The following is a 22,553-nucleotide window of genomic DNA, read 5'->3' as shown; positions in this document are numbered from 1 at the left end:
GAGGGAAGAGTGGGAATAATGAATCGAGTACCACACGATAGAGTGAGACCTTGGGTGAACATAGCCCCAAAAATAAACATATATGAAGGATACAACCATGAGGAGGAGATGAAAAAGAAGCGGATTACTAATAGAATAAGAGGAGAAAATTATAAGTTGCTGGACGTAATTAGAGACAAGCCAGATGAGGAAATAATGGAACAAATTATAACCCTTATCAGAGAAAGGAACCTGGTAAAAAATCTTGAAGAAAAAATACGTAAGGAAAAGTACCGGAAGGAAAATGAAATCCCAGTCGACCCCGAAGAAGACTGGTGGGGTAACGGACCTCATTACGAAACCATTATCCCAGAGAAACAGGCGAAACGATTCGCTATACAAAAAAAACGAAGTGAAGAAATAAAAAGACTGAACGAAGAAAAAGAAAGAGAGAAACATGAAGTAGGAAAGGGTGTGGAAATGGAAGAGGACGACAGGCCAAAAACTCCTCCACCACCGGCTTTGGAAAAGGAAGTCGAGACGGTGGAAATAGAAGTTAAGGATGTCGAACCAACCATGGATAAGGAAGTTGGACAGGAAGAAAAAGAGATCAACAAGAATTAGATTCCAACAGATCTACATCTGTGACTGGAAATAAATACATAAATTATAATAACTGTACAGTTAGTAGTAAGGTATCAATTAATATCTATCCTTAGTCCATAATTATATTACCCAGTTTCAAAAAAAAAAAAAAAAAAAAAAACAAATATAAAATCAAAAATACCAAAAAGAAGAATTGTTTGCTAGATATAAGGTATAATCTATATAAATACATACATACTCAGTAGAACTAACAAAGGTAGCCTTAAGAGATAAAAATAAAAAAAATAAAAATAAAAACTGCATACTATCTGACACTAATACAAATGTTAGTAGGTATCTGGGATGCAAGGAGTATGAGAGGCAAAACCGCCGAAATAAAAGCAATGATTGATGAATACGATATCCTCGCAATAATGGAAACATGGTTGTATCCGGAATTTGACCTGCACTTTAAAGGATATAAAGTGATAAGAAGAGACGCTTTGGATAGCAATAACAGAGGTAATAGAAGAGGAGCTACGGAAGGAGGACTCTGCTTCATTATCAGGGAACAAATAAAGACGAAAGAAAAGACATTGATAGAAAATACACATATGGAAACTTTGGCGATTACTGTTGGGAGTGATGCGCAAAGTGTCGACCTGATATTGGTATATAGAAATCCAGCGACAAATACGTCGCGCACACAGTGGAAGAACCTGATGGAAAATGTGGAAGGAAACTCCAAAACAATAATCATGGGCGACATGAATGCGAAAAACACGGGATGGAACTGTGTGGAGAATGACACGCAAGGGACAAGACTGGAAAACGTCCTTGATGAAAAAGATCTATTCGTGGCGAATCGAGACACCCTGTCACGCCCCGCTTCGGGCTCTCGCAGGGCCTCAAATATCGACTTAATAATCACAAACTTTGAAATGTTACAGATAATAAACACTGAAAACTCAGGATTAACGCTGGGGTCTGACCACCAAATCATAAAGGGTATAGCAGGATAAGATGGTCAAAAGTGCCCTTGAGCCGAATTTGCTTCGCAATGCACCATTCGATAGCATATCCCAAAAAACCATGGTACACCAAGTTTCAACCCTGTACCTCAACCGGGAGGGTAGTTACAGGGTAAGAAAGAAAAAGTAGTTTTTGCCATATTTTCCCTATTTAATGGCATTCAAAAAATCTGAAAAAATTCTAGAATATTCTAGCCATGTTTCTTTATGATTGTGAATTTTCTCAGATTTTTCGGTTGCAAATGCTAGGCGTGAAAAATCAAAAACGCAAAAAAAAGTCGAAAAATAGAGATTTCGAGTAGAAGCTTTCGAGACACTAGATTTTTACTTTTACAGTAGTTAGATATTAGCATGACTGGTGTCCTCAATTTTTTTCAGATTTTTCATTCTGGTGCGTCAAACCGAAAAAAATCAAAAACCGATATTTTCGACATATTTCCTGCGATAACGTGAGAAATACTTTCAATTTCTACATTTCCTTTACACACTTAGTGCATTATGTGATTTCGAACATTTTTGCACTGGATGCAGTAAAATCTGAATGGAGAGAGTGAAGTTATTATAAATAATTGAAAATTACGCACCTTATCCTCTAAAATATTAGAAAGTTTTTCAACGTCGCCGATGGGTAAGTTGGTAAGGTGTCCGACTATGGAACCGCTGGAAACTTTTTTGTCACGAGTTCGCGCCCCATGAATGTACAATTCTATTTTTTGTCATAAAACAATTTTTTTTTAAATTATTAATCACATAAGAATACACAATAATCATTTAATAACGTATGAAAATAATTTTGAAATATTTTATTATTAAGTATACATAAAAATCAGTGGTACACAACCGACTCTTTGGCTATATGTACAATTAAGGTAAAATATACATATCTGTATTGCTTTCAATATCCATCATAAACCAACAACAACACAGCTTTTCAATTAACAAAATATTGGGAGCTATCCGTAATTAGAACAGTACGAAATCAGAAAATCGGTAGTGCACCACTTATTTTTATGTATACTTAATAATAAAATATTTCAAAATTATTTTCATACGTTATTAAATGATTATTGTGTATTCTTATGTGATTAATAATTTAAAAAAAAATTGTTTTATGACAAAAAATAGAATTGTACATTCATGGGGCGCGAACTCGTGACAAAAAAGTTTCCAGCGGTTCCATAGTCGGACACCTTACCGACTTATCCATCAGCGACGTTGAAAAACTTTCTAATATTTTAGAGGATAAGGTGCGTAATTTTCAATTATTTATAATAACTTCACTCTCTCCATTCAGATTTTACTGCATCCAGTGCAAAAATGTTCGAAATCACATAATGCACTAAGTGTGTAAAGGAAATGTAGAAATTGAATGTATTTCTCATGTTATCGCACTAAATATGTCGAAAATATCGGTTTTTGATTTTTTTCGGTTTGACGCACCAGAATGAAAAATCTGAAAAAAATTGAGGACACCAGTCATGCTAATATCTAACTACTGTAAAAGTAAAAATCTAGTGTCTCGAAAGCTTCTACCCGAAATCTCTATTTTTCGACTTTTTTTTGCGTTTTTGATTTTTCACGCCTAGGATTTGCAACCGAAAAATCTGAGAAAATTCACAATCATAAAGAAACATGGCTAGAATATTCTAGAATTTTTTCAGATTTTTTGAATGCCATTAAATAGGGAAAATATGGCAAAAACTACTTTTTCTTTCTTACCCTGTAACTACCCTCCCGGTTGAGGTACAGGGTTGAAACTTGGTGTACCATGGTTTTTTGGGATATGCTATCGAATGGTGCAGTGCGAAGCAAATTCGGCTCAAGGGCACTTTTGACCATCTTATCCTGCTATACCCTTTGAGACTTGAAATGAGCGTGCCACCTGGCATAGAGGGCAGAAAATTCTCGACCAGAAGATACGAATACAAAAAAATCAACTGGAACATGTTCAGAGTGAAGATGGATGCTTAGGCCAGCGAGATGCTGAGTGAGGAGCATGAGGTGGGAAATGAAATAGAGGAAGAACTAAAACTAAGAGAGGCAATATACAGAGGCCTAGAAGCGGCGGGAGCCACGAAAATCAAGCAAACTCGCAACAATCAAGGTAGGGCCACTGAAAGCAGAAAAAAAAGAAATAGACAAAGGTGGTAGGACGACAAATGCGATGGAGTAAGGGAAGAGAAAAGGAGAGCCCTTATCGCCTTTAACAGAAGACCAAACGAAGATACATGGAACAACTATATGTGACAGGAGAATGAAAGCTATGGTCAAAAAGAGGAAAAAAGAATCCTGGGAAAAGTTCGCGGAAAGCATCAATCACAGCTCGGACTGTAAATCCCTATGGGAAAATATAAAAGGGTTACAAAAGGGGAGAAAACACCAACAGAATCTCATGACCAACGGGGAAAGAAGTGAGCTGGAACAAGCGAAAGCGGATAAAATATTTGACGATGATATACTAACATCATCAACGGGCGCCGAGATTACTACGGAAGAACAAAGGATAATGTATGCAAGTGAACCAGCCGAAGCATATGGGCGCCGAGATTACTACGGAAGAACAAAGGATAATGTATGCAAGTGAACCAGCCGAAGCATATGAGCGACCACTGAGCACGAAGGAGATCTCGAGTGCCGTAGAAAGAATGAATAAAAAGTCAGCCCCGGGAAAAGATGGAATCGACAATAAAACGATAGGTATGTTGCCCTTCAGTTTCCTATAGATAATGCTAAGATTGTTCAACAGGATATGGGAAATGGGGGTGATACCACCGAGCTGGAAAACGGCTGCGGTGATCCTCCTAGACAAACCCGGGAAAAAGGCGCTAAGACCGATAGCTCTGACCAACTGTATGGGTAAACTAATGGAAAGAATAGTGAATAGCAAAACGGATTCAGAAGGGGAAGATCGACGATCGATAACCTGATCAGAATAAGAACAGACGTACAGAGTGGCTTTCACAATGGCAGAGCCACACTAGCGGCGTTTCTCGACGTTAAATTGGCATACGACAGGGTCGATCATGGTATGCTCTTGTCAATCCTAATGAAAAAAAAGGTGCCCAACAAAAATATTCAAATATATTAAGAGCTGGCTAGAAGACAGAACTGTCACGGTAATCAGAAGATTCGAGGAAGATGTGGAGGGAACAATAAAAAGAGGACTCCCCCAGGGATCGGTACTGAGCCCTATCCTGTACAATATCTACACAAGCGACATGATGGGGGGAATTGACGATGAAGAGATAGTAAAACTACAATTCGCGGACGACATAGGCATATACGTTTCGACGGAAGATCAAAGAATAGGTAACGGTAGAAAAATGGAAAATGCCCTTGACAAGATCATAGAGAACCTGAACAAAATAGGGCTAGGCCTGTCCATAGAAAAAACGGTGATAGTAAATTTCTCAAGATGGCGAAGAACGAGGAGCTCAGACCACAGAGCCAACCAACCTGTAGAAGTAAGGGTGGGAAATACTAGAATAACAGAATCAAACGAGGCAAAGTTCTTGGGGGTTATGTTTGATAATAAATGCTACTTTAAAGAGCACACTAGAAACGTTGAAAGAACAGCTAGTACAGGTTGAACATGCTGAGGTACATCGCGCATATCGCGAGGGGAGTCGATCAAAGAATCATGCTGGTACTGTACAAGGCGCTCGTGAGGTCGGTGGTCGAGTACGGGGCTATGATATATACCGATGGCAGTGTTAACAATGTAGATAGAATGAATAAGATACAGAATGCAGGGATGAGGGTAGCGATGGGATATAGAATATCGACTCCAGCCAATGTCATGCACGTGGAAACGGGTATAATGGCGTTTAGAAATAGAATAGAGTTGCTAACGGGTAAATACCTCCTTAAAAAAATAGGAAACGGTAGTGGCGCGTTCGTCGAATGGCTGTACGAAGCTTGGGAAGGATTCAGTAATAGGTTGGAAAACAAATGGACTTATGTGATAAAAATTTTCAGAAAAAACATAGATCTGATGGAATCAGCGAGGGCTGGCGCGGAGCGTCCAGTGGTGGAATTGGCGGCCTGCCCTGAACCCTGGATAGAATGGAGAGCGGGTGAGATGATGGTATTACCAGAAGCGGCCCTGATGAAACCAGACAGCGGTACGGCTCGATAGACGAGGAATTTGCCGAGATGTACACCGATGGGTCGAAACGAGAGAGAGCCCAGGCGGTGGGTGCAGCTGTGGTGACGAAACAGCAAAATAACTGGGAGTAGAATACGTTCAGCATGAACCCTGGAGCCACAATCTTCACTACGGAAGCAGTGGCGGTGGCGGAGGCACTCAGGTTGTACAGTCAGTCCGGTGATGGTAGAAGACTGCTCGTTTATAGTAATTCCGCGAGTGTGTTGAAGGTACTAGAAGCTGCAAAAAACAAAGATATTAAAGACATTGTTAAGATGAAAAGAGGAGAAATTGTGGCGAAAATTATGAAAGAATTATGTGAAATATACTTAATGAAAAACTTACCGTTGAATGAGACTGTGAACCGGAAAAAAACGCCAGTGGTATTTGTGTGGGTGCCTGCGCATAGAGGAATCGCGGGTAATGAGAGAGCGGACGCGGCGGCCAAAAGGGACATGCTAGTGAATCTGGTAGGGAATGCGTGGAAAGAGTTCGCGACGGAAATCAGAAACGAAGCGCGATACAAAGGTGTTAAATACTTTAGCGAAATAGATACGAACAAACAGCGCCGAAAATCGTGGTTTGAAAAATTCGTTACCCAAGACAGAAGGACAATATCGGTGCTCAGCAGAATAAGAGCCAACCACTACAACCTGAGCGAGTCACTGGCGAGGAAACACCTGGTGGAGGACCATGGATGCGACTGTAGAGAGCACGTGGAGGACCTAGCTCACGTCCTCTGGGAATGCGAGAAGTACGATCACATCAGGGACGAATTCGTGGCGAAGATGCGAGAAAAGGGGTTCAGCGGCTGACCACAATACCAAGACCTTGTGAGAAAAGAAAGACCGGCTGTATGCGTGGCGGTTGCGAGATTTCTAATAAAAACGGGAAGAATAATTTAATACGCGTGCGTGGCATGATCGAGTCGCTATTTTCGGTAAAACCGGCTCTAGCGGGTGTGAGTATGAGAGAGAGAAAGTGTGAAGCGAGAAAGAGGATGAGGGATGGAGGCGGCGCCGACTGGGGGCGCCTGCCGCATGGCGGGTAAAAATTAAATGACAAAGTGGAGGGTTTATAATCTTTATTAGAAAAATAGAGAAGCGAAAGTAAAATGGTAGAAATAATAAAAGACCCTGGCCCAAAATAGCCGACCACCGCGTGCGGGGGCCCTGGAGCCGGGTGTCCGTTCCTGGGATGAGTGGAAGGATGAACGACCTGTAAAAGAAAGAAAAGAAAAGACAAAATCATACCCCTTTTGGGAATGCGGTAATGGCGAACTAAACATGTCGAGCATGTAAACGGAATCAGACCTTCGAGGCAACAGAATAGAGTCAGCAAGGAATTAAATGATATTGACAAAGTAGAGTAAACTAGAAATTCAAAGAAATAGTAGACTTGAAGGATGGTTACCGATAGCTCGGCTGATAAGGAATAAGGAAGGATAACTGCAAGTATGATGGTGTGAATGGAGTGTGAGGGAGTGAAAATGTGAAATACTCAAAGTAAGGAAAGTATGTAAATAAATTTCTAGCAATAGTAATAGAATAATCAAATGTAAACTAGGATAGGCATTAGGTTGTAAGATTGCAAAGAAAAGATATCTGTAATTCAAATAAGAAGCGCTGATACACTTCGATCTAAAATACGATAGAAAACGACTATAGAAACGAGGGAATAAGAAGATAATAAAAGTATGGCGCATCGAGAAATAACGGGGGCGCTAAAGGGTAGAATTATAAGTATGGAGGAGAATATATGGATACAAAAGTATGGAACGAGTGAAAATGTAAAAGTATGGATTAAAAAGAAAGCGAAAACATGTAAAAATAAGATAAAGCACAAAGAGGAAAATTAGCTTTTCAAAATGCGCGGGAGTTTGGGGTTGGCAGCGTTCTGCCAACCCATCTCCCTAGGCGCGGGCACGAGAGCGTTCGTTGGGCAACACGGGGACGGAAAAGTCCCCAAAAATGCCAACCCCTTGCCTTCGGGGGTGCTAAAGCACCCCCGAAAAGCAAATCGGGGTGAAAGTTTTGATTGATTGATACCCCCTGTGGTTCGGGGAGCTTAGAATACGGCCACGGTATCCCCTGCCTGTCGTAAGAGGCGACTAAAAGGGGTCCCACAGACACATATGCACACGTACACATGCACGCACACATATACACCGATTCGGACAAAAGATGAGCAGACTCTAAAAGTATGGACAGAGTAAGATTTAAAAGTATGGACAGGTATGAGTGACGAAATTTAAAAATGCGCGGGGTTTGGTGTTGGCGGGGCTGCCAGCACATCCCCGAAGGCGAGTGGCCGATAGGGTTGCAAACCTCGCCTGTATGTATGTGTGCAATATCGAGTGAATTTAGCTGCAAGCTTGTAATCACAAGCATTGAATGAAATGTAATATGGCGACGATGCCATAAGAGTATGGTTGCAGCATGTCTGCATTATGTTATATCAATGCTCATAAATTAGGAGCCAAAATTCAAAGGAATAAACAAATAAAAGATAGGACACTGTAAACCTTTCAGCGCGGGTGATCGTGCTGAGAGAGAGTTGGAAATCCGGAGAAATAAGACTGTCACACTTGAAGTTTTTAAGAAACTAATTTATTGCGGGCCGTATCTAATTCGTTACTCTTAACGAAAATCATGTTGGTTCTTGAAACTGTCGAAGTCTCTTCGACATCCCGCTTGTTTACAGAGGGTCGTAAATTCTCTTAAGGGTTGCCTTGGCTCGCTAGCGCGAGACCTTTTTATCTTTCTTTCTCTCTGGATCCCACGCTTTCTCTTAGCACGTGTGCATGGAATCGTTCTCGAGTCTTGGCGGGGCACACCATCTTCCACTCGCCCAAGGGTGGACCGAAGCCAGGGAGAGGGACCGCCTCCGGACAGGGATGGGCTCCTCCACCATTGGGCCAGGGATGATCCTGAGGATTCAGGATCCAGCGAGGAGGGGATGGCAGCCTGCATACATTTTTGTCAAAGTTATAGTCACGAAATAAAGTCGTATAAATTTTTATTTCCTACGCAAAAGTATTTTGATTTATTAAAAGCCGCGCCGCGAGCAGAGCGCTTCAGCACTCCACGGGCACCTTACCCACGTTCGGCAAATCCTAAATATCTCTAGAACACTAAATCCACACGCAACAGGGGACAGATAAGTCCCCAAAAGCGCCGGCGCTTAGGGGCGAAATTAGTGAGTTGAGTTGATTGATTGATTGATTGATTGACAGGTATAGGTTATAGTGAATAACATGTGGAAATTGAATGCAGTTACTTTCTTACAGGATATATCTGGAAGTATGTTTAAGGTAAAAGAAATACTAAACCTTACTTTCTTCAATACATTCTTTATTCCAAATTAATATTGTAGAGTATAATGTAGCAATATATAATAATATGATTTCTTTTTCTATATTTTCAGCATTTATTCTGTTAGTTTATCTGGAAATAATCAGGTAACAAAAACAAGTCCAGTGTCAAAGGATACGGACAGAGTCATGGTTTATACAACGGTCTTTAGGTTGGGGACCGATGGGTGTATAGAGTTTTCCAGGAATGGCCTGAGCAATAAAACTCCGGGCATTTCTATATTTAGTTTTCTAAGTGGATCCAATAGGGGTTTCTCCGCTGACAACTCACTTCATCTTTAGTTTTCAAACTGTGCAGACGTCTTCTGAGTGTTCATTTGAGAAATAAATTCATTTTGTGTTTTAGAAACTGTATCATTATTTTTAGTTTAATACCCATTTCCAATATATTCAGACATTCATGAAAAAATTACAAGCATAAAATTATGGAGCAGAAAAGTTGAATAGATACATTACAGATATTTCCAGCATGGAATGAAATACTAGGACATATAACAAAAACATAAGTACTATGCAAACAGATGCAATTACTTTCTTGCAAGATATATGTGGAAATATGTTTAAGGTAAAAGAAATATTAAATCTTATTTTCTTCAATGCATTCTTTATTCCAAATTAATGTTTTTGAGTACAATGTATCAGTATTTAATAATATGATATCTTTTTCTTTATTTTCAAAATTTATTCAGACATTGATGAGGGAATTGCAACCAAAAAATTATGAAGTAGAAAAGTTGAATAGATCCATTAAATTTGTTGCAGTATGTTAATAAAAACATACTTCGGATAGTTCAAATTCTTTATGCATATTTCAAAAGTGAAAATAAAGATATAACACTAAATACAAATAATGTTTAAATCAGTTGGATATTATACCTAACCTATACTATATTTATTAATTAGTTCATTCTGATATTATAAATTAATAATAAATTACACCACATTTTTAAGCTTGAGGTGATGTGCCCAGTTTATAAGTAATGCGGTTAATGTGCATATTTGTTAGCACGAACGTTCATTTGAATCTGTGTTTTCTTATTACAGAGGTGCCCAGTTAGGCGTCCGCATTTTTGCCCACATAAGAGTCCGTCGCTATCCCCACCAGTTCTTGGAAACAGAAGTTCCACACATATCGAAGTTTTCACGTATGTGGAATCACGACCTTACAATCATGGATTCGGAATGACAAATGACGTTCGAATTGACCACCGCATTCGCATGTATAGAATATACGTATCCTACTCGCACTCATTTCCTCTCCTTCCTTCAGTTGAATTCGCAGAAGTCACCTCCCCATTTAAGCGTCCGTATTCGGTCCCGATTGTGGACGCTTAAGTGGGCACCTCTGTAGTACATACTATTAAAAAATGAAATGTGAAATAAGTGCTACCCTTAATAAAAAGAAAGTATTATTTCGATTGCTTGTGATTATCTCACAGTGATAGCAAAAGGAATAGAAAATTTATACCAGTACTATTCAATTCATGAGATTCTAGAAACACTATCAACTGCAGTTGATAGCAATTTGTATGCAGATTGGCAGCAGATTGGCAGCAGACTCTGGTAAAATCTGTCTACAAATCCATAGCCATCTGTTTCCGCATTTGGCTGCGCTTCTGCAAACAGGACCTGCCTACAGAATCATATAGCAGATTGGCGTCAGAAACCGAGCAGGTCCTGCTAACATAACTTGTTGCCAAATTGGCGACAGAAACAAAACAGAGTCTGCGCGCAGACTGTAACGTCAGATTTGCGGCAGATTGGCAGCAGATCCTGCAACTTCAGCCATTTGAATTTTAAATGGACGCGCATATACTGGCATTTAAATGAGCTCTTTAAATTCTTATTATTACTTATTTTTTAAGGGAAAAAAAGAAATCTGACAATATTTTTATTTTATTATTAATATACATATGTGCTAGTTATTATGAATGTGGTATAAGTCAAAATTTATCAGTTATATTGAACGGCATAATACATAAGAACTGACAAGTTCAATGTTTTTTACATTTCTATTTACACCACTTTCATAATAACCGACATATATATATGTATTTATTAATTTAAAATACATATTTATAATTTCGGTGTTCATTTTTATATTAACAATTTCTGTGAAGTATACTGTCAGTCAAAAATTTGAAATCAGGATTGTAAGTACTGCAAACAAAGAGAAGAAATGTGAAATTATATTACTTGTAATCGAATTCCAAAATTGTGACTGCTAGTATTTTATTTATTTCTTCTTTGTTGTGGTGATTCCTCTTCTCCACTGCATTTGGGCTGAAGCGAGCGTGCTCGTGTATGCACCGCGTATCCAGTTGCTTTTTCTTGAAACGTCTCCGTTACCGTACACGAAAAAGGAAAGTACAATTCATTAGTATTAATCCAATGAAGAAGTTACTATGAACAATGAAATTTTTTAAAACGACAAAGGTACATATGTTAGTAAATTCATTTGTAGAACTTCTCAAAGAATCTTGTCGTTTGGTCCAATTTTAAATGAGGTGTTTCCAAACTTTTTGACGAGGGTTGGTTAGGTTGAGGTTAGGTTAGGGTTAGATTAGGATAAAATATTTTGACGAGGATTAGTTCCTAGGGGTTCTTTTTTTTGCGAGGAGGGAGAAAATGCTTTATGCACACCGGGCAGGGGCTGCAAGCCCGGTAGTGTGGGACTCCGTATACCCACTAAAAACCCTGCTCCTCGTACTTACCTATACAGTAAAAGCTGGATATATGCAACAAAAGTTTGGCTGGATATACGCAACATCGCTATCCCCTCCACTTGGGGGGATCCCCCTAAGCCAAACCGAGCCGCTCGGCGAGGAAACCCTGTAATATGATCCGACCGTAATATCGGTGTGACTAATACTAACTGAACGATAAAACTTTTTTATCTTTAACTTTTTCTTAATGAAACTTTTACTAACGCATTTGTGAGATTTTTCTGATTAAAATAGTACCAAACACGATATGATTTGAATTATATTTATTTATTAAAATAATAATAAAACTGTACATATATATAAGGCAGGCCGTACACCAAAGATTCATCAAACATGCAACATGCAACATGCAACACGTCGCATGTTGTGTACGAACGTAGAAAAGGTATCGCGGCACGGTACAAACGATTTGTACGGACGCAGAATCGACACCAAGACTGGATATATGCAACGTTTAAATGCCCAGAATCGACACCTCGGCAGGATATATGCAACGTTTGAAACTCGAGCCGACACCGCAGCCGGTTTTCATTTCCAATCCTCCTTTGCTTTTCGCCAACTTTTAACATCAATTTTATTAAGTAATTATAATTGAAACTATATCGTGTTTGGTACCACTTTAATCACAAAAATCTGACCAATGCGCTAGTACAAGTTTCATTAAAAAAAAGTCAAAAATAAAAAAGTTTTTTGATTCAATTAGTATTAGTCACACCGATACGTTTCGGCTCTTTCCTTTGATCATCGGACCTCTCTCTTTCTGCCACTGTCTGTCCTTTTCTACGTTCACGCTTGGCTGCTCGTCGCGTGTAACCCGAGATTCGACACCTCGACTGGATATATGCAACGCCTGGGTCCCAATGTTTGTTGCATATATCCAGCTTTTACTGTATATACACCGGAACCGCCTGTTTCAGCATTGCTTTACCCTCATTCGTAGGGTAGGTTGTAGCTTCTGAAAATCGGTCAGAAAAAGTAGTTAATTTTCAAACCTGTCATATAGGATAATGGTAAGAATAATACTATAATAACAAAAGCATTTAGTGGGTCATACCTTAAAATTAAAGCCGCTTCATCCTAGATATATTTCTTATTTAAACGCCATATCCTTCCCGCGTCTTTAGTGTAGCCTGTAAAACCAATAGCAATATTGAAAGAGATGCAGAGAGATGAATACATGTTGCATTTATTTATGTATTTAATGATTTCAAATAAATACTGTACGTGTTTGAAAAGTTGGCAGTACGGCCGAAAATGCGTATGAGCCTAGATGGGGCACAACCAATCAAGCCTGCATTCCTTCCCACTGCCAACACTCAAAACGCTAACAGTAGGAAAATACGTATATGTACATATCGATCTTACATGTTGTCGGAATGTAGCATCACAACCACGGCGTATTCTCTTCTTTCTTGTTCGTCCTCTTCATTGTCGTCCATGTTGTCTCCAGGAAACGGCATTCGGAAACACTTTGAACAAACATCGTATGGACTAATATTAAATTCGGGGCTCAAATATCGACATTTATACAGACCTACAGCAGAGGATTTTATTCCGATATCAAAAATATCACCGACCTCTGTGAATTTCTGGACACCTAAGCGGAATGTATTTCTGTCCTCGGCAATGGAGGACAGAATACATATGGCACCGTCGCACAAGATGCAGCAATTATCGCGTATATCAAGACTGAAGAACATGCCATTAAACTGTATCCTACGATACTGGAGGATATCAGTTCCGCATCCAAGAGGCATAGTTACTGCAATATCAGAAGACGCAACGACCCTCGCCCTATTTGCTCCATGAGCCTGAATCTCCGCCATTCTATTCACGAATTGCTGAACAGGTAGGCCCGGTTTTTACAGTACTTCCTAAAAATGCGCATGTTGCTTTCATAAGGGAAAGCAGAGAAAGAATCTACAGGACCAAGACGTCTTACATCATTGGTCAAATGCAGAAGACCATGTACATTATAGGAACAGAAATTTGGGCCATACAACTCTTCACTACGCAGAACAAATTTTTGCAGACCAAGCTCTGCAAAATTCAGAAACTGACTCGACGGAGATTGTGACGCTAAAATTCTAATAGCGGTGTGAAGGAAAAGGAAATGAGTATATAAATTATCATTGAGGAGCCCATATGCCACAACCGGACCTGTATACAACAGAAATTGCCTAAACTCTGTTGCTTTATACTTGGCATAATACACCAGAGTTCTTGAGGGTCTTCCAAACTCAGAGGGTCAAAATTCTCTGAGTCTGTCCAGTCTTGCAGACATACCAGCAAGATGGCTACCTGACAATTTGGACAAACGTGAATATTTTCCACTTATCCATGCAGATAATATTTTTTTCGTGACGCCCAAGCATACCAAATGCATATATTCAAATGAAACTTGAGAAACCATTCCAAAAGGTAGTGATGCTAAGGGACTGCAACCTTCTTTATGATGGTCCTCATCTACACATTGAGAGTATTGGTTGTCAGTTCTAAGCACATGCTTTATGCCATTGAAGACATATCTACCTTCGCTATGCGTACCAGACACTTTACATTTGGAACAGGGCCGGCTGGATGTATGGCCACGGTGGTTGAGGATAAAAGTTCTTGCTGGTGCATCAGCAATAAAGCATCTTAATTTTATTGGTACCTTAGTACCATCAAGATCTACACCACCGTTGGAAAGCATATGAGTTATGTTCATGATGAACATATTGAAAAGCCTATTAGGATCACTAGGCTTTTGCAATCCTCTATAAATGCCGACAACTATTGGCCTTGCATCAGGTATGTTCCTAGTCATACACTGAATCGGCCACAGATGGATTGTTCACGCTCTATCTAAAGCACATCCATCTGTGCTGAAATCTAATTCTAATTCCCTATCTGGTGAAAAAGAAGCATTCCTGATATACTTAACAATTTCAGCTTCGACATCAAAATGAACATACTCCCCCGGTTCTACAACATATGTAGAAACACGAGTCCGTGGAGTACCCAGGACAGTCCTAATATCCTTCGGGAGGTTCGTAAAGCTGGTATGGGTCCGAAGAAGGGTAAGTAAATTGTTCCCCTGAACATGATTGATATTGTTGTCAACAGAATAGGAAGCCAAACTTTCCTGAAATGAAGTTTCAGGAACCGCTTCAGAACTACACAATACTGAAGAAGACAAAGAAGAAGAAGAGGAAGAAGAACTGTCATCCACATCTGCACCATGGATGGCATCAATACCATCTGCGTAATCTGTGGAGGATGAAGGAACATCCGCCAGATTAACAGGGGCATTGATCTCTTGAATACAAGAAGAAGAAGGAGAAGCCAACGAAGAGACAACACTATTGGACCCTACCTCATTCCTTATGTTGCGTCTCTGTCTGGTCGATGATATTTTAAATATCGGTTTCCTCGATACTGATAACTTAAAATTAAAGGAACTCATAATTAAAAGTACTAATTAAATGAAATGTATGTTAGGAATATAAATGTAAATATATGTATATGAAAAAATAAATGTAAGTAAAATTAATTTGTGGTTAATATATGAAAAAAATGAATATAATTTAAAAGTGGAAAAAAATGGTTAGTAGATAATAGAAAAATGGTAGTTAGTAGTTATAATAGTAAATAAAATATATGAATAATTTATATTAATTAATATGCGATTAGAATAAGACTGCGATTAGGTTGCACTGCACTCCCGTTCGTTCAGCGACACGAAGCGAATGAAACAAAACGGTTGAACGCTGTCTCTGGTATGTATCAGTTATTGCGGGAAACGCGTTCATTGGATGCGCATTTTCGTCATGTTGATTTCTCCAACCAATGTGAGTACCTCCCGCTCAAATTGATGGATCGTCTTTTGTTTTATAACGGAACGACCGCACAGATGATCGTTATCTGTTTTGAGGCTCGTCAGAGACGGTAGAGACGGCGAAATTCGAAAACATTTTACTGCGATTTTTTTTCCAATTTCTTTATAGGGACTACAGGAGAGAAGTGCAATTGCCAAGAATGAATTCAAATGTAAGTATGACTTTTATTCATTGCAATTACATGTATCGCGGATATGAATGTATACATATTTTAAATTTTCTTCAAATATTCTTTTATTACAGATGGAAATGGAACGTCGTCCGAAGAGGATGGACAACAAGCCGGCCCGGTATCAAACCACGTCCTCCGACGAAGAACCGCAAAAGCGTTTAAAGGTGGCCCCCGGAAGTATCGTCGAGGACATAACAGACCTGAGGGCTACCTTGGAGAGCGTGGACGATGAAGTTCTATCTAATAATTATAGACAACACGAACACACGAACACATACACACCACTAGACACATACTCGCCATACACAAGCACATACACACCACCAAACGTAAACATATACTCGCCACACACACCATCAAACACATACAGGCCACCTCCAACAGTATATGCACCACCAACGCAAAGTTTTCATATTCCAGATGCAGTGGAGAGCAGGTCTGAACCAGGGATGCAGCAAGGTACGGAACCTACAAATTTACAAATAAGGTAAGTTGCATATTCATTCTTCTTCTATACAATATTGGGAATAAGAATATATTCCTCAATTTATTACATGTTTAAGGACATTTTCTTACAAATATTAATGTTTACAGGGATCTATATACAAAAATTGGCAACCTGGAGTTCATGGTGACGTAAGTATTGATTGCATGTTATTAAAGTATATATAATTATCATTTATCTTTATAGGAAAACCCATTCATTATTGGAGATGGTGGCGAAGCAGCAGCAGCACCTGCTGCACCAGCATCATGGAATTCCATCAAAGCCAGCGTTTCTACCAATTTCATCACTGGCTGGAATGACGGAATTCCAAAATATTGATGAAGACAGCTACAGGGAAGTTGTAAGTGAAACAGAAGTCTCATTTTATTTATCTGTATGTATCAAATGTTTGTGTCAGTTGTTACTTACTTTATTTAGGTAAACTATTTGGAGTACGTGGGCGGCTTCAACCTGAAGGAAGCAGTCACTCTCTCTTTTAAAGAAACAGTGAGTGACTGCTTGCTAACATCTTATTCCTGGTTGGGCCGCGAAGATAATAATCTCGCACTTTGCGAGACAAGAATTGTTCATGCTATACACGGTAAGAATCACTGTTTATATAATTGTGATACTATTACTTCATATGGTATTCAGTATTCATATTATATGCTTACATTTGATTTTTAGATGTCGTACTCCAGAATAGGCACTTCCCAAGGCCGTCCCGCAAGGATGTAGCGGAACACTTAAAAGCGGCGCTTCGCACTGCTAAGGAAAGAGTGCGAAGCAAAAGAAGAGGTCCCCGAAATCCTCAGCATAAAACAGTGGATAACTTTTGGACTGCTGAGGAAAAATCACGTTGAAACAGGAAGTGGTTAGTTTTGTATTGTATTACATATATAATCATAACCTTGAAACACATGTACTTACGTATGTACTTGCAAGTACCTTCATGCCTTTTTTCATTTACTGCCATAAACTCACTTGGATAAATAACTCTAATACAAACACATCTTTTCCAATCTTTCTCTTCTCTTTCGCTTTTTCATTGCGAGCAATCCATCTATGGCCGATTCAGTGTATGATTAGGAACATACCTCATTCAAGGCCAATAGTTATACGTATTTATATGGGATGGCAGAGACCGTGTCAACTGTAAACTGCTCGAAACCGTACTCCAAATCTTTTTTCTTTCTCTACGGCACACGGCAGCTCTAGCAGTGCCCTCTAGCGAGAATGTACATATGTACATAAACATTTATACATATGCATAATATTTATAATTTGCAGCAGGCTGGGGTCAAGCCGTGAAGAGGAACTGAAGAAGAACTGAAGAGGATCTGAAGAGAAACTGAAGAGGACCTGAAGATATAATTATTTTATACATTGCTTTTTATTTTTATGTATTTATATATTACTTATATCAACATTGATATGTTGATTTGTTATGTATATTGTTGACATTGCAAATGTACATTTTTTTGTTGTGAATACTGATAAGGTTTTGGCAGTTTTCCTTATCCTAGCAACAAATGTTGGTATTCTTGAATTTATTCTGCCAAATAAAATATTTTATTCTTTATTATATATTTTGTTTACAGTTCTTTTAGTATACGTCCCTTTCCTATGATCATGACAATTTTTCAGAAGATTATATATAAATGTACATATACTGTATACATGACAAATGTTTAATGGTATCTTTCATTTTCTTTATTGAATAAAGTAAACGCATTATCAATTAATTGCAATTTATTAATTATCAATAATTTTATTTTATAATTCATAATTTTCTTTTTATTTCGCTCGTAGTATTACAATTCACGTTATTGAAAAAAAATACACTGCGCTCCTATCAAATTTATATAGTTCTTATTCCTGAACACTCGTAGTTCGGAAAAAGACTTTAAATACCACTTATTGTTAGATGTATAGTCACTGTTCCGTTTAAAATTTAAATGGATGAAGTTGCAGCATCTGCTGCCAATCTGCCGCAAATCTGCCATTACAGTCTGCGCGCAGACTCTGATCTCTTTCTGCCTCCAATTTGGCAACAGGTTATGGTAGCAGAATCTGTTCGGTTTCTTACGCCAATCTGCTTTAGCAGGGTTTGTTACATTTATGCCGCCAATCTGCTGCAATAACTGTATTTAACAGATCCTGCATCAAATCTGTAGCCATACTGCTTACAAAACCTTGTAACAGAAATCCGACAGAATCTGCTATGCGCAGGTTTGGCTTATGTATACATATCTGGTGTAGATATAGTAACAATTATATTGTTATTAAAAGTATAATGCATTATATCTCATGTGGATATAGTAATAATTACATTATTAGTCAATGTATATTACATATCTAATGTAGATATGCCAATAATGATATTCTTATTAAATGTATATAACATTATATCTCATATAGATATAGGAACAATGACATTGTTACTCAATGTATATTACATATCTGATGTAGATATAGTAACAGTTATATTGTTATTAAATGTATATTACATATCTAATGTAGATATGCCAATAGTGATATTCTTATTAAATGTGTGTTACATTATATCTCATGTACATATAGTAATGATATTGTTATTAAATATATATTAGTAGTTGTTCTATGCGGATTCTAAATCACTGGCGTCAGCATTTTTTGTAATTTGACACCACACCGTCAGCAGAAATATGATACCCCCCTCCCCGCCCCCTCTCCCCATCCCATGACCTTGAACTGAAATCTGACACCACCGTCAGCAGAAATATGATACGTCCTCGACAACCCCCACCCCATAACCACCCCTCCCCCCCCGCACCCACCCCATAACCGCCCCCTCAGACCCACCCCTCCACCCCACCCCATGACCTTGAACTAAAATTAGACGCCACCGTCAGTAGAAATATGATACGTCCTGACCTTGAACTGAAATTTGACACCCCACCCCATGACCTTGAACTGAAATTTGACACCACCGTCGGCAGAAATATAACACCCTCCCTCCATGACCTTGAACTGTTTGTTCTTATCGGAAGACCACTTTTTTCTACGTCTTGGAAATGATTTTTTCTACGTCTTGGAAATGAGTTTTTTTGTTGACGCAGCAAATCTGACACTGCAATTCGTGACTATAGAAGGTAGGGGGTTTGCTAAAGTTTCAAGCATACGCAAAACCAAATTGACCATCACCGCAAGTGCATCGTTCGCGAGATTGTATTGTGAAAAGTGAAATATGTATTCTCAAAGTTTCAAAGAGTTTTTTTGCCAAAGGAAGCGCCCCGCAAGTTCTACTCAAGAAGAAGAGGCACGCAAAAAAATGACAAAACATCAGAATGACGTGAAGTAAGTGTTCGAAACACATTTCATTTAACGCTGTCGGTATTTGTTCTAATAACATACTTAAACGGTATTTATTTGTTCTAGAATCGCACCACAATTATCATGTCGAATTTTGGGCCGAAAATATCCATTGACGGATTCCTGTACAAAGCATTTGGAAATCGGCATAAATATACTTGGCGACAGTTTCTACCCGCAACTCGTATTATCAGACAGCCGAAACAACCGCCTGGAGCTGAGCATAGTCACATGATCGCTGATTGTAGCCGAAGCAGACAACGTATGCAGCTTCTTTGACGATTCAAAAGATACACGCGACAATATCAATTTTAATGATATAAGTGTTGAATTTGGAGTGCTATATGGCGAAAAAGTAATTAAATTGATTAGCAATGATATATGCATGTGCATGATGAAAAAAACATTTGAGAAAATGGTAATTTTAAATGATTGTATAGTTGAAATGCATAATGCATTATATGATAAACTGTATTCGGCGGAACAAAAATTTAAAGAGTTTGTTGCATTAGTTCGAGGATACGGAGATGTAAAAGTGCTTGCAGAGGTTGTGCAGCATATCAAAGAAACTGATATTTATGATCCAAATTCAATTATTGATTGCGAATTAGTAGCTTTAGGTATTCAGGCAATAATAACAGCTGCATCAGCGGCATCTTAACAGAGAAAAAGGATTATGTTACAAATTATGTTAGAAATTATACTTTAATAAATCATAATGTATTGCATCATTTACAACTTCTCTCTCTACCTATATAAACCCAAACATCCCAGGAAAAAATTTCACTTCCTATACGATAGTCGTACGATGTGCATATGCACATTTGATCTTCGAATTAGCACAAAAAGAATTCGCACCAGATTGGAAAATACTTTTGTCTGCGCGCGTTGCTGAAATATTGTTAGCCAAAGAGTTAGCCAAAGAAGAAAGTAATGGCAGCGCGGAAAAGTAACAAGAAGAAGACAAAGTCGCGCAAACTTCCAGTTGCAAAACGTGGGGGATTTCTTCCAGCACTTGTACCTATTTTTGCAGGCCATTCAGCTTTGGGTACGGTGGCTGACGGTGCAGCAAGTATCGCCAGGGCAGTCAACGATGCATCTGCAGCACGGAAAACACTGGAGGAAGTGAAACGGCACAATCGTGTTATGGAAGGACATGGACTTTACCTTGCACCATATAAACGGGGAAAAGGAATTAAAGAAAAAAAAAAAAAAAGAAGCGCTTCGGCAAATTGTAACGCTTCCACAGGGCGCAATGACAAATGTACCGTTATATAACTTTGCACGAAAGTTGAACTTTCCATATTTTCGAGGTGTTTTCATGCGTACAAATTTGCCCTCTAAATCGTTCTTAAACGAATGCGGTATCGTGAATTTAGATAAATCGGAAGGTCCTGGTACACACTGGGTAGCTTATGTAAAGCGAGGTAATTGTGTTAAATATTTCGATTCTTTCGGAAATCTGAGGCCACCGACAGAGTTCATAAACTACTTCGGAAACCATGTAACGATTTTATACAATCACGCGCAGTATCAAAAATTCAATACGAGTGTATGCGGACAACTCTGCTTGCAGTTTTTAGCTGGAAATGTATAAAATAGTTTCGATGCACATAGTCTTCACAGTTGCAAAGATGTTGTTGACGTTTACGTTTAGCGGAAAAAATTCTGTGCTTAGCACTGATTACTTTCCACCTATAGACTTGGAGGATGATAATTACGAACTTGGACTCGTTGATTTTCAAGCTTTCAACACAATACCGAACGTTGACTTTACAAACAATAAATTTTACTTCGATGCCGATGGTGAGATCACGATACCGGATGGTTCGTACGAACTCGAAGCGCTAAATAAATACACGCAAGAGAAAATAATGGACAAGACAAAAATCATTTTATTTCGTACAAATAACAGCACTTTGAAAAGTGAAATATATAGTGATTATACAATCGATTTTACCAAACCAAATAATATAGGATCGCTTCTCGGCTTTTCTACATATCGCATATTACCGCCGGGGCAATGGCACGAGTCGGATATACCCGTAAATATTATGAAAGTAAATGTGCTGAGGATCGAATGTAATATTACAACTGGTGCGTATAGCAACCAGTCAATGTGTTCATACCATTCATGAGTTTTCACCGCGCGTGCCGCCAGGATATAAAATTTCGGAAAGTCCTTCGAACGTCATTTATCTTCCACTTATCGTGAGAGCCATTGATCACCTTAGTATACGCATTACCGATCAAAACGATAATCTGATAAATTTCCGTGGAGAAGAAGTGACAGTGAGGCTTCATATTAGGCGGTGTAAAAAATAACATGAATATAAACATAATCGATGGCCTGTTGAACGGCTCGAACGGCTCGAACGGCTCGGACGGCTCGAACGGCATGCTGAACATTTTACGACAGCTGCAGTAAGGATAATGATGTAAAAACGATAACAATTATACAATCATTCAGTAGAGGAAATATATCCAAATCGGACACATCGCAAGAGCACATCGTGGAACGCTCCGACGACGCGACGGTTTAATATACGTTAAATATCCGTTCATTTAATAGCCTTTCAAGAGAACAAGCAGCACTTATGCCAAACATTACTAGAAATAATGCTGTTGTACACAGATGCTAAAACTCAACCGATCAACAATCCGCCGAATACATTATTGGGCGCCCCGTTGAACGAGTTGCTAAAAGGATCGTTAGAAAATGGATGGAACCAGAACTTCAATCACAAACGCACAAATTGTACTTGCAGCAGCAATTACCACGGTTGCAGGAATGATAATCATGTATTAAACGGTGATG

General features: G+C 38.8%; 3 protein-coding genes across 4 annotated transcripts; 2 read left to right on the top strand and 1 right to left on the bottom strand.

Annotated features, from left to right (window-relative positions):
• The first annotated feature begins 18 nt into the window (after positions 1–18).
• LOC143305723 (uncharacterized) lies at positions 19–8,745 on the top strand. Of its 2 annotated transcripts, none has more exons than XR_013062862.1 (2): positions 19–2,223; positions 3,846–4,904. XR_013062862.1 is itself a non-coding variant. In XM_076690424.1 (2 exons), exon 2 carries the CDS (start codon positions 5,847–5,849, stop codon positions 6,555–6,557), a length of 711 nt encoding a protein of 236 aa, XP_076546539.1. In that variant the 5' UTR covers positions 2,072–2,223; positions 3,846–5,846; the 3' UTR covers positions 6,558–8,745. The 2 variants fall into 2 exon arrangements, 1 of the variants encoding a protein (XP_076546539.1); XM_076690424.1 differs by having other exon boundaries at positions 2,072–2,223; positions 3,846–8,745.
• Positions 8,746–12,839: 4,094 nt separating this feature from the next.
• Positions 12,840–15,289, bottom strand: LOC117610928 (uncharacterized). The gene is given in 3 exon segments (XM_034338781.2): positions 12,840–12,971; positions 13,207–13,705; positions 13,708–15,289. Coding segments are annotated over 3 exon segments (2,091 nt in total). The 3' UTR covers positions 12,840–12,961.
• Positions 15,290–16,516: 1,227 nt separating this feature from the next.
• On the top strand, positions 16,517–17,061 carry LOC117610927 (uncharacterized). The gene is made up of 3 exons (XM_076690563.1): positions 16,517–16,742; positions 16,820–16,982; positions 17,036–17,061. Exons 1-3 carry the CDS (start codon positions 16,608–16,610, stop codon positions 17,059–17,061), a joined length of 324 nt encoding a protein of 107 aa, XP_076546678.1. The 5' UTR covers positions 16,517–16,607.
• The last annotated feature ends 5,492 nt before the right edge of the window (positions 17,062–22,553 follow it).

The sequence above is a fragment of the Osmia lignaria genome, chromosome 10, assembly GCF_051020975.1.
Source record: "Osmia lignaria lignaria isolate PbOS001 chromosome 10, iyOsmLign1, whole genome shotgun sequence".
NCBI classification, from domain to species: Eukaryota; Metazoa; Arthropoda; class Insecta; order Hymenoptera; family Megachilidae; genus Osmia; species Osmia lignaria.
The sequence above is the reverse complement of the archived record's forward strand: the minus strand, read 5'-3'. Positions and strand labels throughout refer to the sequence as shown.